The sequence below is a fragment of the Nerophis lumbriciformis genome, linkage group LG30 (assembly GCF_033978685.3).
Source record: "Nerophis lumbriciformis linkage group LG30, RoL_Nlum_v2.1, whole genome shotgun sequence".
NCBI lineage: Eukaryota > Metazoa > Chordata > Actinopteri > Syngnathiformes > Syngnathidae > Nerophis > Nerophis lumbriciformis.
In genome coordinates, this window is record NC_084577.2 from 16,940,746 (window position 1) to 16,955,735 (window position 14,990).

Below are 14,990 nucleotides of genomic sequence, written 5' to 3' on the forward strand. Positions count from 1 at the left end.
TGTAGAAACGCTTTCGCCCCACACTTAACAAATTACGGTCGTCTGTTCGACATATTCCCACTTGAAGCCAAACCACCGCCAGACGATGGACCCCTGCTGTTTTTCTTGGGAATTATTATACCTTCATTTGTTACCAGATTCACACCTTCTTTCTCTCGTATTACCACTAGCATCACAGCTAACTTTAGCCATGCTGCTACCTCTCTGCTCAAGGAGGACGTATACGTATGTGACGTATGACGTGACAGTATGTGACGTGTGTAAGAAGGTGCGCTTGTTGTCTGTGAGAAGGAGAGACAAGAAAGAGTAGGAAGAGCCTGTAGTGTAATGCCCGCAGCTAAAAGCAACTGCGTGAGAACGTATACTCGAATATCAAGATATAGTCATTTTCTATATCACACAGAGACAAACCCGCGATATATCGCGTAAATCGATATATCCGAGCCCTAATTAACATTTTGTTTCAAAGCCAAAGGGAGCCAGAGCGGAGGCATGAAAGAGCTGCATGCAGCTCCAGAGCCGCGGGTTGCAGACCCACCGACCAGTCACAAGAACATTGCCACTAGCCCAATTTTCTAAGAGCTGTATCAAAAATCCTACCCTAATTAACAAAATGTTAATCCTAGTTTTTAATAGGCAGTGTGGTAATTCAACATCATGTGTCAAAACATCAAGAAAAGTTCCTCTAAGTGTTAGCATTTCACACATTTTTAAATACACTGACTTCATGACATCTTGTAGCAGATAAAGTGAATTAAACTTGAATATTTCAGGCAGCAAAGGACAATGTAACTTTAATTATTTGGTAATAAATTTGTATTCGTACCACAGTTTTAGATTTAATATAGTATAGAATATGTTAATTTTATTGTAGCTTATTGAACCTTTTGGAGAGTTTGCTTTTCACTCTGCTGGTGCTATTACTATCCATCCATCCATCCATCCATCCATCCATCTTCTTCCGCTTATCAGAGGTCAGCAGCCTAAGCAGGGAAGCCCAGACTTCCCTCTCCCCAGCCACTTCGTCCAGCTCCTCCCGGGGGATCCCGAGGCGTTCCCAGGCCAGCCGGGAGACATAGTCTTCCCAACGTGTCCTGGGTCTTCCCCGTGGCCTCCTACCGGTCGGACGTGCCCGAAACACCTCCCGAGGGAGGCGTTCGGGTGGCATCCTGACCAGATGCCCGAACCACCTCATCTGGCTCCTCTCGATGTGGAGGAGCAGCGGCTTTACTTTCAGCTCCTCCCGGATGACAGAGCTTCTCACCCTATCTCTAAGGGAGAGCCTCGCCACCCGGCGGAGGAAACTCATTTCGGCCGCTTGTACCCGTGATCTTGTCCTTTCGGTCATGACCCACAGCTCATGACCATAGGTGAGGATGGGAACGTAGATCGACCGGTAAATCGAGAGCTTTGCCTTCCGGCTCAGCTCCTTCTTCACCACAACGAATCGATACAGCGTCCGTATTACTGAAGACGCCGCACCGATCTGCCTGTCGATATCATGATCCACTCTTCCCTCACTCGTGAACAAGACTCCGAGGTACTTGAACTCCTCCACTTGGGGCAAGATCTCCTCCCCAACCCGGAGATGGCACTCCACCCTTTTCCGGGCGAGAACCATGGACTCGGATTTGGTGCTATTACATGTATTGCATATGCACATGCTTTATTCAATTATCAAATAGACTGAAGGATCATAGAGCTCATCAAAATGTATTGAATGTTGTGGTAGGTCAATGTATTTCCTTCAAAACGGTAATTATAGCTTCACTTGGGACTCACCATTTCTGCAAGGGTCATCCTCACTGTCTTCTCCTAAGTGTTCCGAGGCGGTCAGGAAATCTTCCTCGATGGATGAAACTGAACGATTTGTGTCGTCATCAAGCCGTTGTCTGGTTATTCGCCCGTGGTGATGCTGTTGTTCCTTTCCCCACTGCAGACCTAGCAGGAACCGGTTGATCTCAAAGATGATTCTGTTGGGTTGAATGTTGCGTCTTTGCCCTGAACGCTGAAATAGGCACACGCCTGTACTTCTCTGCTGCTGTTGAAGACCCTGAATGAGACACATACAGTAAAGTACATATTACACTAGGCTACTAAAATAATAAGTCTACACTCGCCAGATGTTCACAAACTCAAATAAAGTGGATCTTTGGTAATGCACAACTACGGCAACGTAATAAAAAGAAGTCCACTTTCACTATAAACATCAACCAATCTGAAATGCGCTGTCAACATAATGTCAACATTAAATTGTGGTGACGTAAAAAATGTTGGTTTCATCTGAATTTCAGGTGAAACGCTGTCTGGAAAATACCGTTGTCATGTCAGACAGATTCTGCTCACTGAGTTTAAGCCCGCCTGCCCTAAATTTAGCTGTGCGTAGGTCTTCGCAATCCATGGGCCGGGGCGCGCTTTGTGCAAAAAAGCACGTGTCAAAATGTAAATTATTGGATGAAAAAGCGCTTCATATAACATTTTTCCCCAAGCGTATTCCTGGCCACATCCATGCTCTGTCACTGATAAGAATATGGTAAAAAAATTTCCCTCCAAGATTTGTGGTAGCTCTCGCAGCGCCCGTCAATAATACCCAGTTGTGAAACAGAAAGTTGTGGGTTTGAGCCCTGTTCATAGTTGAAAATGTAGTAAGGTTTTTCCATTTGTGTTGTAATGATGTTAAAATTGTTTAATACGCTTAACTTAACATAATAATAAAAAAGTGGACTGTTACAGAGTCATGCTGATTGTCAAAGATGTTAGATAATATAACACGAGGAAGTTCTACCTAAATGCAAGCTTTTGTTATTCTGGAAATTCATTGTGTTGCTCAAGGTAATATAATTTGTATGGTGCTGGGATACATACACATGATTTCAGCCTTTCAAAGCTCCTCTTGGACAACTAATTTCTGACCTCGGTATTTGTCAAATCCTAGTTACGGCCCTGACTATATAGACTTAGACTTAGACTTCATTTTTATTGTCATTCAAATTTGAACTTTACAGCACAGATAAGAACGAAATTTCGTTACATAAGCTCATGGTAGTGCAGGATAAAAAAGCAATAAGGTGCATATATAAATAAATAAATATATATAAATAATATATAAATATATATATAAAATAAATAAAATATATATAAATAAATAAATAGATTACTGTACAGATAAATATATTGCACTTTTTCACATGCGTCCACGTTTATGTATGTATGTTATATTGTCTTTTTTATTCCAGCGAGTTAATCCATTTTGGGGGGAGTTGAGGGGATAATTTAGGAGGAGGAGTCTTTGCAGATTTTCTGAGCCCTGGTCAGGCAGCGGCTTTTTGCGATCTCCTGGATAGGAGGAAGAGGAGTCCTGATGCTCTTTTCCGCCGTCCTCACCACTCTCTGGAGAGACTTCCAGTCTGAGGCACTGCAGGCTCCAGTCCAGACAGAGATGCTGTTGGTCAGCAGGCTCTCCATAGTGCCTCTGTAGAATGTGGTGAGAATGGGGGGAGGAAGCTGTGCTCCTTTCATCCGACGCAAAAAGTGCATGCGCTGCTGAGCTCTTTTTACAAGAGCTCCGGTGTGTAGGGACCAGGTTATATTGTCAGTTATCTGCACCCCCAGGAACTTGGTGCTGCTTATATATACACATTAATGTCTCCGAAGTGTGCTTTTTAAAATAATAAGGACTTTTGTCCAGGCTAGAACCAATTTCCGTTGTTTTTATGGGGAACTCTGCTTCACTATACAAACTTTTTGGACCGCGAACCATGCTCAAGAACCAATTAAGTTCGTAAATTGAGGTTCCACTGTATATCTGAGTGTAATTTATTATATTGTTGGTGCTGTCTAACTTTGTATGAACCTTGTTCAATATACAATCAACTTGCCGGGGACTTCAGATGGAAATTAGCATGTGGCTACAATCTGGTACATTTACATTTTATATGTTCATTAATGAACATTGTCCCGTGTAAGAAAGATATAACAAATGGCCACTTCCTATCAGGGCTGTATGTAATTTATTCATTTATGAACACGCTTATTGGTGTGTTCTAGTGAGAGATGCGAAAGTCGGAGAAAATGTGGTTGTTTATGAATTATTTAATGTGTCTGAGTGGCCCAGTAACAAATGTGTCACAAACCGGTACTGTTCCCCGGAAGTCAGCACCATAAAGTCACCTGAGAGGATGCTGGTGGGTGCGTTTGGCAGGTGTCTGCTCCTTCAAGGCCACCGAGGAAGAGGATCTCATTTTCTTTTGGCTGGTGAACAGTGAGTAACTCAACAAGCCTTGGCAGATCTGGAGACATCATTGCCAATTTCTGTGGGGGACATGTCACACCAGAGCTTACAATGACAAAACCAACCATAATGGGTTGTCAGTACTATCAATACAACAACTGATATTTAGTTTACACCTGATGGGATAGCATCACTGATTGCCAACTACTCCCACCTGGAGCTGACCCATTTGGGACCTTCTCATGCACATTACACAAACAAATCATCCATGAAATTCTAGATAATGACCTAGTATCCATGGCAACCATGCCAATGTTGTAAGAAACCAACCCGGGGAATTCAAGAGAATACAGCGAAGGAAAAGACCAAGATTGAAAGTTGTGCCTCACCTTTAGGCTTTTGTCGTCACAATAGTCAGTTTTCTGAGGGTCCAGATTCACAAAACAGATCTGAAAGGGACACAAATGCAAACAAGCTAAGAAATGTATACAGTAGAAGGATGAAACAATGCAGTGGAGTTTATTAAAAAAAACATTTTTGTACATTTAAACACGTTTTTGCAGCGAATCCCGTCGAACATTCCCCATGATGGGATGCTGGATTGTTTAAAGTGGAACTGCACTTTCTTAAAAAAATGTTGCCTATCGTTCACAATCATTATGAAAGACAGAACGGGACAAGCGGTAGAAAATGGATGGAGGACGGATGGATTTTTTTTTTTTTTTTATGCATTCTAAATATTAGATTCGATCGAAAGTTCGCTTACAATGGAGCCTAAGGGAGCCGTTCAATTCTGCCTATAAAGCCCTTAAAACATCCAACCACCTCAATTGAGGTTTTATATACATGATGTAAGTATATATGTAATGTAGTAACGGGCACATTAACAATATTTACAAATTTATCATTTTAAGTAGAGATGTCCGATAATATCGGGCTGCCGATATCGGCCGATAAATGCTTTAAAATGTAATATCGGAAATTAACGGTATTGGTTTCAAAAAGTAATATGCATTACTTTTTAAAACGCCGCTGTACGGAGTGGTACACGGACGTAGGGAGAAGTACAGAGCGCCAATAAACCTTGAAGGCACTGCCTTTGCGTGCCGGTCCAATCACATAATATCTACGGCTTTTCACACACACAAGTGAATGCAACCCATACTTGGTCAACAGCCATACAGGTCACACTGAGGGTGGCCGTATAAACAACTTTAACACTTTTACAAATATGTGCCACACTGTGAACCCACACCAAAAAAGAATGACAAACACATTTCGGGAGAAGATCCGCACCGTAACACAACATAAACACAACAGAACGAATACCCAGAACCCCTTTGCAGCACTAACTCTTCCGGGACGCTACAATATACACCCCCCTGCTACTTTTCTTGTCGTCCTTGCCAGTTCCAGGTCCTATATAGCTGTCAAAGTGTCTCAACTTGTTGGATTATACCAACAGCCACCTTCTGTCTAGGTGAGAGGCATGATTTGTGAATTACAATAAACTTACATGGAGCAAGAAAGCGAGGAAGCAGCTGATCAGTCAATGATGTAAACATTGGCACATAGGAAGTAATCACGGCGCCGCTATAAATAGTTTGTCTGCGTTGTTGCTTAAAATATTTATATCACTAATGATTAATTAATTAGTCAATATTAATAAATTAATATTAAAGTCACAAAATGTAAATTGAGTATTGCTGGCGTTTTTTGAACGGTTATCAGGTTTTATGGGCGGAATTGAGGACCTCCCAATGGCTCCGCTGTAAGCGGACTTTCATTTACCTTTATTTGACATTTAGAATGCGTTAAAAAATAATCCTCCCGTCATGTCTTTTATAATGATCGAGAACGATAGGCAAAATTCCAAAAAAAGTAAATTCTCCTTTAAGATCGTTTACACAGCAGTTACTTCAGAGACCAATTAGACTGCTGATAAATATTAGCTACACAAAGCATGCCTTGTCAAGACTTGATAACTGGAACCAAAAACAGCATTCATTGTTTCCACCCCGCCACAGAAGTCAACCGGAAGAGTCTTTAATGCATGCTGTTCATCTCAGAGCGCGCAGTGTTTATTGCGGAAGTTGCAATTTTCAAACCTACAAATATGGCCACCTATATATTTTTCCCCCTTTTTGTTAATATTACAACTTTGTTGGAGCTCTAGGCTTTGTAGTACTCTACATTGTACTTTCCATACTAAAAATTTTTTCCACGCTTTGAACTTTTTGCTTTATACAATGCTTAGGTTAAGAGGCTTCACATGCCACAGAAAAAAACTTGCCTCATCACAGCAGCTGAGATAGGCTCCAGCACCTTCCGCGACCCCGAAAGGGACAGGCGGTATAAAATAGATGGATGGATAAGAAAAGATTCCTTAACAAGTCACGATGGACCAACAACATATTTCACATTAAAAGGGGTCATTTTATGATTTTTTTTCTACATTTAAAACACTAAATAACATGTAATGGTGGTTCTTTGGTCAAAATGTTTTACAGACCATTTTCAAGCCGTTTCTGACTGTCGCTTCAGAATGCGTCGTTTTGTGGGCGGTCTTAAATCTACGTGCAAAGTCCCTCTCCAGGCAAAACCTCCTTTAACTGTTTCTTGTCCCCGTCAGCCATGTTGTAGTTATTAGATCCTCCATATCGAGTCTACTGATATATACAAGATAGAACCAATGTTCCCTCTAATTTTTCATGTGTGTGAGCAAACGCAAAAACTCCCTGAGCATTCAGTGGAGCCCATGTGAGCAACATCAGACGTGCACACTGTGGCTACACCAGCAGCACACCTGTCCCAAACCTGACTAAATAAGTTAAATCTCCATCCATCCATCCATTTTCTACCGCTTGTCCCTTTCGGGGTCGCGGGGGGTGCTGGAGCCTATCTCATCTGCATTCGGGCGGAAGGCGGGGTACACCCAGGACAAGTCCCCACCTCATCGCCGGGCCAACACAGATAGACAGACAACATTCTCTTATTATTATAATCAAATGACAGCAGTCATTTCCATTAGGTTATTTTCTAATATAAGTGTTTAGGCCCAATTACAATGACAATAACAAAAAATATTGTTTTTCATGAACTGTGTACTTGTATTGTTTGTGTGGGTGGAGGTCCTGCTTTGGAAATAATTTGTACCCCTTTCAGACATTGCATTTAGTTCCCATTAAAACATTCACATGTTGCACAATGAGATGTAAGCAGGGGATCATGTGTACATTCCTGCAACTTCCTGTTTGTAAAAAATATATTTTTATTAGTATTTAATATACAAACAGCATTTCATGATTAATATTTATAAATTAAGATTCCTAATAAATGACACTAGAAAAAGCACACATTTCATTGGTAAATCATAGTGTAACGACCTGGAATTACACTTTATGTGTGGTGTTGGAGTAGTCCGACTTTTTGTGTGGCTGTAAACGCATCACTGGCTAAGTGCCATATGTGCATGTGTTGGCGCAAGTGAGAAAGAGCGAGCGGCTGCTGTTGATATAACAAAATTGCTTTTGGTCTGGTTTGTACTGCAGTAAATGACCACTTTTGCTAGATATCATTTTTTTAATTAATGTTTTGGTGATGTGTTTATGGCCGACAATAAAGAGTTTTGCTCAGTAAAGTGATCGATGGAATTCATGTCCTCAAAGTGTCTCGACAGACGTTACAATATTTGAACAATGATGACGAAAACGGTTTTCTCTGTCGTGTCCGTGTTGTGTCGAAAATTGTTATGCGCTTATTTTTTTATTTGATTTTGTGCGTGGCATAAATTTGCAGTGCGCAGAGGACGCTTGAGCAGTGCGCAATTTCACATGCGCGCACCTTAGAGGGAACATTGGATAGAACTATAGGCTACAGCGAAGGATTTTAGTACACATGTGCATGTATGAGAGAGAGAAAACATTAACTTACTGACTGCAACTTTGGACCACAGCTAAATAAAAACGGTGGACTTGTACAAAGCTCTTTGGGTAAACCACTTCCATATATAAAAGATTTATAAAAAAATGTGTCACAATTATCTCAAATTCCAAATGGCTCATTTGGAAAAAGTTTGGAAGAAGGCAGGATTGTTTTATACATATCGCCACCATTCCTCTATGGTCTGATTTAAAGATCCCAAATACACAAAAAGATGTTCCATCAGGTAAGAAAAGTTGGTTTTGCATAATAAGGCTCTTACATTATCATTCAGTCAGCCATTTAGCGCGTTATACACTCACCATCATAGGGCTGGGCGATATGGCCTTTTTTAAATATCGCGATATTTTAAGGCCATATCGCGATACACGATATATATCTCGATATTTTGCCTTAGCCTTGAATGAACACTTGATGCATATAATCACAGCAGTATGATGATTCTATGTGTCTACATTAAAACATTATTCTTCATACTGCATTAATATATGCTCCTTTTAAACTTTCATGCAGAGAAGGAAATCACAACAAAAAAAAATCACTATTTTTTTCATACGGTGTTGATGTGGAAATGTTTGCCTCGGCATTTTGATGGTGTGGAAGTGTGGCACCAAATGGCGATATTGACGTGCGGATTAAGCCCTCTTCATTGTCTAGCGGGTGACTTTTCAAATGATGCTACATATTAGCAGTGAAGCCGAGTGTCCTGGGTCCGCCTATACAGTGTACTTATCTAATAAAATAATAAACGGGAGACATTACAGCAGGTTCGGTAGCCACCGCTTCTTTAATGTCAACATCACACACCTCCTTCCACAACCACACATACCCTACGTCACAGCTCTACGGCAACAACTCTGGAGGGACAAAACTCTTCCTCCTTACCTAACACACTCGCACCACTCCGCTAGCATCACAGCTAACGTTAGCCATGCTGCTACCTCTGTGCTCCGCGAGGGCGTATACGTATGTGACGCATGACGTGACAGTATGTGACGTGTGTAAGAAGGTGCGCTTGTTGTCTGTGAGAAGCAGAGACAGGATAGAGCGAGGAGAGCATGTAGTGTAATGCCCGCAGCTAAAAGCAACTGCGTGAGAACGTATACTCGATATCACGATATAGTCATTTTCTATATCGCACAGACACAAACCCGCGATATATCGCGCATATCGATATATCGCCCAGCCCTACTTCATCATGACGAAGACATGATGAAATGCACACAACGCAGCCCCAAAGCTGAGGGCGATCAACCCAGCCATTGAAAAAGGAAACAGACGCCGCACGGAACCGAAATCCACTACCGCTAGTGGGCCCAGAAAGGCCAGAACGCTTTGAGCCAAAGAAGGCAGAGGCAACCCGCCATCGAGACAAAAATGAAAGTGAAAATGAGGCCAAGAAATGGCCGGACGACACAACCCCAAGTCTCCTCCACTCAGACACCGAAGGAGGATGAAGACCACATGCCTTGACCACTCCGGTAGGCTACTGTAGGCACTGTCTTTTGCTAAATTTGTGAATAAGATGTAAATATTTCAGTCTGTACACCTGCAGCGTGTGCCCCTAAACTATGTACAAAATAAAATTTGCCCAAATATTAGGTAAGTGTGCCTTTTATTCATGTGTGCTCTAGATTCTAGAAATGACTATTGACATTAATTGATATTGGCAGGTAAGATACTTCAACTCCTTCCCCACTACCCTGTCTGTCACAAATCCAACAAGCCAAACACAATGACACCTTTTCAGTAAGTGACTCGATATTTCAAAATGACAGCTGCTGTCTGTCATGGCTGACAATGCCGCTGTAAGGCACCGTCTCTTCAAGACGAGACCCTCCCTGACAAGACTTCTCTCCCGAAAGTCGGCTCATTCGCTTCCCACTTCCTTCCTCCCCATTCCTTGTCACACTTGCTGCCTTCTTCCATTTCCTATTTCACCCACCTTAACCTCTAGTCGCAAGGTTTAATGGTCTATGATGGAGTCCTCGCGTCGGCGCGGGGACTCTGGGACTGCAAGGATGCGGTTTCATTCTACAGCCTACGGCCTCTGATCCGAGTTGGCAGAGGCAAGGAAGTCCTGTGTGGCTAAGTGGATGAAGCTCAGCTCCAGTTGCAATGAGGAGAAATTGAATGGGAGGGGGTGGTCCCAGTTGAGCATGTGCGCAACATGAGGCACTTTGAGGGAAGTGTCATTGCTGTGTCTCAGTCACGACATTTCTATATATGTCCCAACATCTAAATGGTGCTGTGCTTATCAAACAGAGCAGAAAAGTGAGTCACACGGCATCGTTTCAATGCAAAAACATGCACAGGTGGAACCCTGCTGTCTGTCATTTTACTTTTGCAGACACCTGCTCTACCTACACCTAATTATACATGTACTAAAAGAAATACAGATATAGTTGCAAAAAACACCTTGACACAAATACTAGTTTGAGAATGTTTACTTTCAATGCTTCACTGCCTCACAGCTGGAATGCAATCTACAAACTTTTTATAAGAGGTTGTGTCACACAGAGAAAAACATTTTTTTTAACGAACCCAATACGACTTTATTGAGATTTAAATGGTAAGCAGGAAAATCACGAGTTGAACATACATTAGCTTTGGGTCATTTTGAGCACGTTTCTCTCTGGAAATACAAAAGCTAACCAACAAAAAAAAATGAAATTTTTGCAGTTTACCCAATTAAAACGGAATTATTAGTTAAATAAATTTGTATCATGAAAATTCCTGCAGTTTTCAATCAATCAATCAATGTTTATTTATATAGCCCTAAATCACAAGTGTCTCAAAGGGCTGCACAAGCCACAACGACATCCTCGGTACAAAGCCCACATAAGGGCAAGGAAAAACTCACCCCAGTGGGACATCGATGTGAATGACTATGAGAAACCTTGGAGAGGACCGCATATGTGGGTAACCCCCCCCAACACACTTACTGTAATTGAACTAGGGCTGGGTGATATATCGATATACGCGATATATTGCGGGGTTGTCTCTGTGCGATATAGAAAATTACTATATAACGTGATATCGAGTATACGTTCTCACGCAGTTGCTTATAGCTGCGGGCATTACACTACATGCTCTCCTCGCTCTTTCCAGTCTCTCCTTCTCACAGACAGACAAGCGCACCTTCTTACACACATCACATACTGTCACGTCATACGTCACATATGTATACGCCCTCCCCGAGCAGAGAGATAGCAGCATGGCTAACGTTAGCTGTGATGCTAGCGGTAATACGAGAGAAAGAAGGTGCGAATCTGGTAACAAATGAAGGAATAATTAATTCCCAAGAAAAACAGCAGGGAGTCCATCGTCTGCCGGTGGTTTGGCTTCAAGTGGGAATATGTCGAACAGACAACCGTAATTTGTTACGTGTGGGGCAAAAGCGTTGCTATAAAAAGTAGCATTACTGCTGTAACAACAGTTCAGGGTGTCCCAAGTTACCGGACTGTGTTAGTAAGGAGGAGGAGTTTTGTCCCTCCAGAGTTGTTGCCGTAGGGCTGTGACGTAGGGTGTGTGTGGTTGTGGAAGGAGGTGTGTGATGTTGACATTAAAGAAGCGGTGGCTACCGAACCTGCTCTAATGTCTCCCGTTTATTATTTTATTAGATAAGTACACTGTATAGGCGAACCCGGGACACTCGGCTACACTGCTAATATGTAGCATCATTTGAAAAGTCACCCGCTAGACAATGAAGAGGGCTTACTCTGCACGTCAACATCGTTCGGTGCCACACGTCCACACCATCAAAATGCCGAGGCAAACATTTCCAGATCAACACCGTATGAAAAAAAGTGATTTTTTTTTAGTTGTGATTTCCTTCTCTGCATGAAAGTTTAAAAGTAGCATATATTAATGCAGTATGAAGATCCATCCATCCATTTTCTACCGCTTATTCCCTTCGCGGTCGCGGGGGCACTGGAGCCTATCTCAGCTACAATCGGGCGGAAGGCAGTGTACACCCTGGACAAGTCGCCACCTCATCGCAGGATAATATTTTAATGTAGACACAGAATCATCATACTGCTGTGATTATATGCATCAAGTGTTCATTCAATGCTAAGGCAAAATATCGAGATATATATCGTGTATCACGATATGGCCTGAAAATATCGTGATATTAAAAAAAGGCAATATCGCCCAGCCCTAAATTGAACACAAGAATATTGTTGAAATGCTCCAATCATGTACGGTATACCGCTACTAATAAAGTACTGCTGTACTAATGGAATTCAAAACGGTACTATACCGCCTTTGAAAAATACCGGTACATTTGTTAATTTGCAGGCTGCCGTGCAGCGGTGACTAGCAGAGCAAACAGGCATGTTGAGTGTGTCAGCGCGCACGACAAGAAACAGCGAGGAGAGGAAAATTAAAAGGTAATTCTACTGGTTAATAAAAAGGGTACGTTAAGCGCAATATAATATGGAAATATTTGGGCTTCAAAACTATCGCTCAAGAGACGCTTGAAACACAGAAGTGCCACGCTGCAAGCGCTGCCTTAAATCATGCCTTGCCAAAAGGGGCATGACTAAAGTATTCCAACCTTTGCTTCAAACTTAGCTTAACAATTAAATAACAAGCAGTCAGATCGACAGGTAATAAAGTTAACTAGCTCCCCTGCTGTGCACATACAGATACATTCAAGATTCAAGATGCTTTATTATTGTCCATTCTTTAAACATGTACAAGACACATAAGAACTGAAATTTCGTTTTCGGCACATAGACGCACTCACAGCTGTTAGGCTTGATGCCAAATATTAGCAAAGTCCAAACCGCTCATGTAGCGCAAACTAATTCAAGTGAAACGACTGAGTTTTGTAACAAATTGCTACAATTTGTGTTTTATCTTTAACAATGTGTGTTTTATCTGCTACATGTCTTATCTGTGTAGTTTAAGCCATAGTATTGTTTTTAGTACTTACTAATGATTGTATTTGTCTTTAAGCACAAATAAAAGCACAGTAGCAACCATTAATCATGAAGCATAATATCAATAAAGCTGTTTACTCTATTCTAACCTAATCCTAGATTTTGGCAGGCTATATGTAATATAAGACGAATGTTAGTAAGAAAATTATTCTTTGAGTGCAGCAAAAAATCCCAATTTGTTTAATGCCTTTTAATTTTTATTTTAATCTTCGAAAATTGTTCTTTGAGTGCAATAAGAAGTAAGATTTTAATTTTTTTGTGGTCAACTTTATATTTTTAAACTAGTATAGAAAAGTATTGAACTACATTTTGGTACTGGTACCAAATTATTGGTATCGAGACAACCCTAAAACTAACATGTATTTTTAAGTGCAAAGAAGTGCTGGAACATTCACTGTAAAAACAAATATAAAAAAAACAAAAAACAGACACAGTTAAGTGCCGTTGAAATGAAAATGTAAACATCCAGTGTAACAAGTAAGGGTGTAACAGTTGATCCACATATCAATAGATCGATATATATTCCTAAGATCTGGGGGGGGAAAAACGGTTTGTGTTCGGCAAGTTTGCGTTCCAGAAGATATATATCGATCTATCATCAATTTAAAAGGTAATTAATCTATTTTATCGATACTGGAAAAGAAAACATTGGCTTTAAGAAAAGCAACTATTATATAAAGTTGTTTTCAGCACTTTTTAAATAATTAAAGATCGTAAACATTACGCGGACATCTTCGAGCCTAATGCTACATCTTTTCCTTACCTTCTTGTGCAGAGCTCAAAGGACATACTCTGAAAAAGTTTATGATCAGGCAACCTTAAAGGGGAACTGCACTTTTTTTTTTAGAATTTTGCCTATCATTTACAATCATTATGAAAAATATGACAACCGAAGTATTTTTTGTCATGCATTCTAACTCGTAAATAAACGTAAATAAAAGTCTGCTTACAACGGAGCCAACAGGAGGTCTCCTATTCCGCCCATTAAACCCAATAAATAACCATTCAAAAAGCTCCAACAATACACCATTTAGTGACTTAAATATTAACCAAGTATTTGTGATATTGGTATTATAAACGCTAACGCAGACCAACTATTTATAGCGGCGCCATGATACTCTAGCCTTTAAATAAAGCCCCCTTTTATGCCAGTTGATCTGCCGTTTCTCTTCTGCCCCCCTCTCCTTCGTGGAGAGGGGGGGGCACAGATTCGGTGAGAAAAGATGAAACGCTAGCGGTCCAAAGTCAGGACCCAGGGTGGACCACTCATCTGTGCATCAGTTGGGGACGTCTCTGCGCTGCCACCGGAGGCTCCCCCTCCACGGCGGTGGAAACGCTCGGGACAAAGTTGCTGTGCTTTGTTTTGCAGTAAGAAGACTTAATTACCTCCGCCAAAGAGATTATGTTTTCGCCAAGATTTGTTTGTCTGATTGTTGCTAACAACTCAAAAAGTTAAAGACGGATTTTGATGAAAAATTCCTCTTATCTACTACGAACACCTTCTCTTGACCCGAATGCTTCCTCTTTTTCTCCCATTGATGGCGTTCCACGCCCCCGTTTTGCCGGTCCTGCGCTGCTCAGAGGATTTTAGAAGGTGGAGTTTACTGTCTGACCGGCCAACACAAAAGTGCCAGAAAAAACTACACTCACCAAGTTTCCGTTTGATACCGTCATACATCACGGTATGATTGTGGGGATTTTGAAACCGCAATACCGTTATATCATTGTTAAATTAATAAAAAAAGGTCAACGGTAGCTAAAAATTACTATTCAAAAAGTTTTTTTCTGTGTCTGCTTTTCCTGAACTGTCACCCGTACCATTTACTTGAATACTAAGAGACGGTCTTCTTTGCTGTGTGTCCCTCATC

At 41.3% G+C, this 14,990-nt stretch overlaps 1 protein-coding gene across 3 annotated transcripts in view; it reads right to left on the reverse strand.

The window, feature by feature from the left end:
• The window catches only part of sphkap (SPHK1 interactor, AKAP domain containing), a 194,659-nt gene that overhangs the window by 26,511 nt on the left and 153,158 nt on the right, over nt 1–14,990 (reverse strand). For all 3 annotated transcript variants that reach the window (XM_072911977.1, XM_061925659.2, XM_061925658.1), the window contains exons 4-6: nt 4,621–4,680; nt 4,171–4,311; nt 1,783–2,053 (exon numbers count right to left, since the gene is read on the reverse strand). In XM_072911977.1, the coding sequence (XP_072768078.1) occupies nt 1,783–2,053; nt 4,171–4,311; nt 4,621–4,680 (472 nt within the window). The remainder of the gene's footprint in view (nt 1–1,782; nt 2,054–4,170; nt 4,312–4,620; nt 4,681–14,990) is intronic.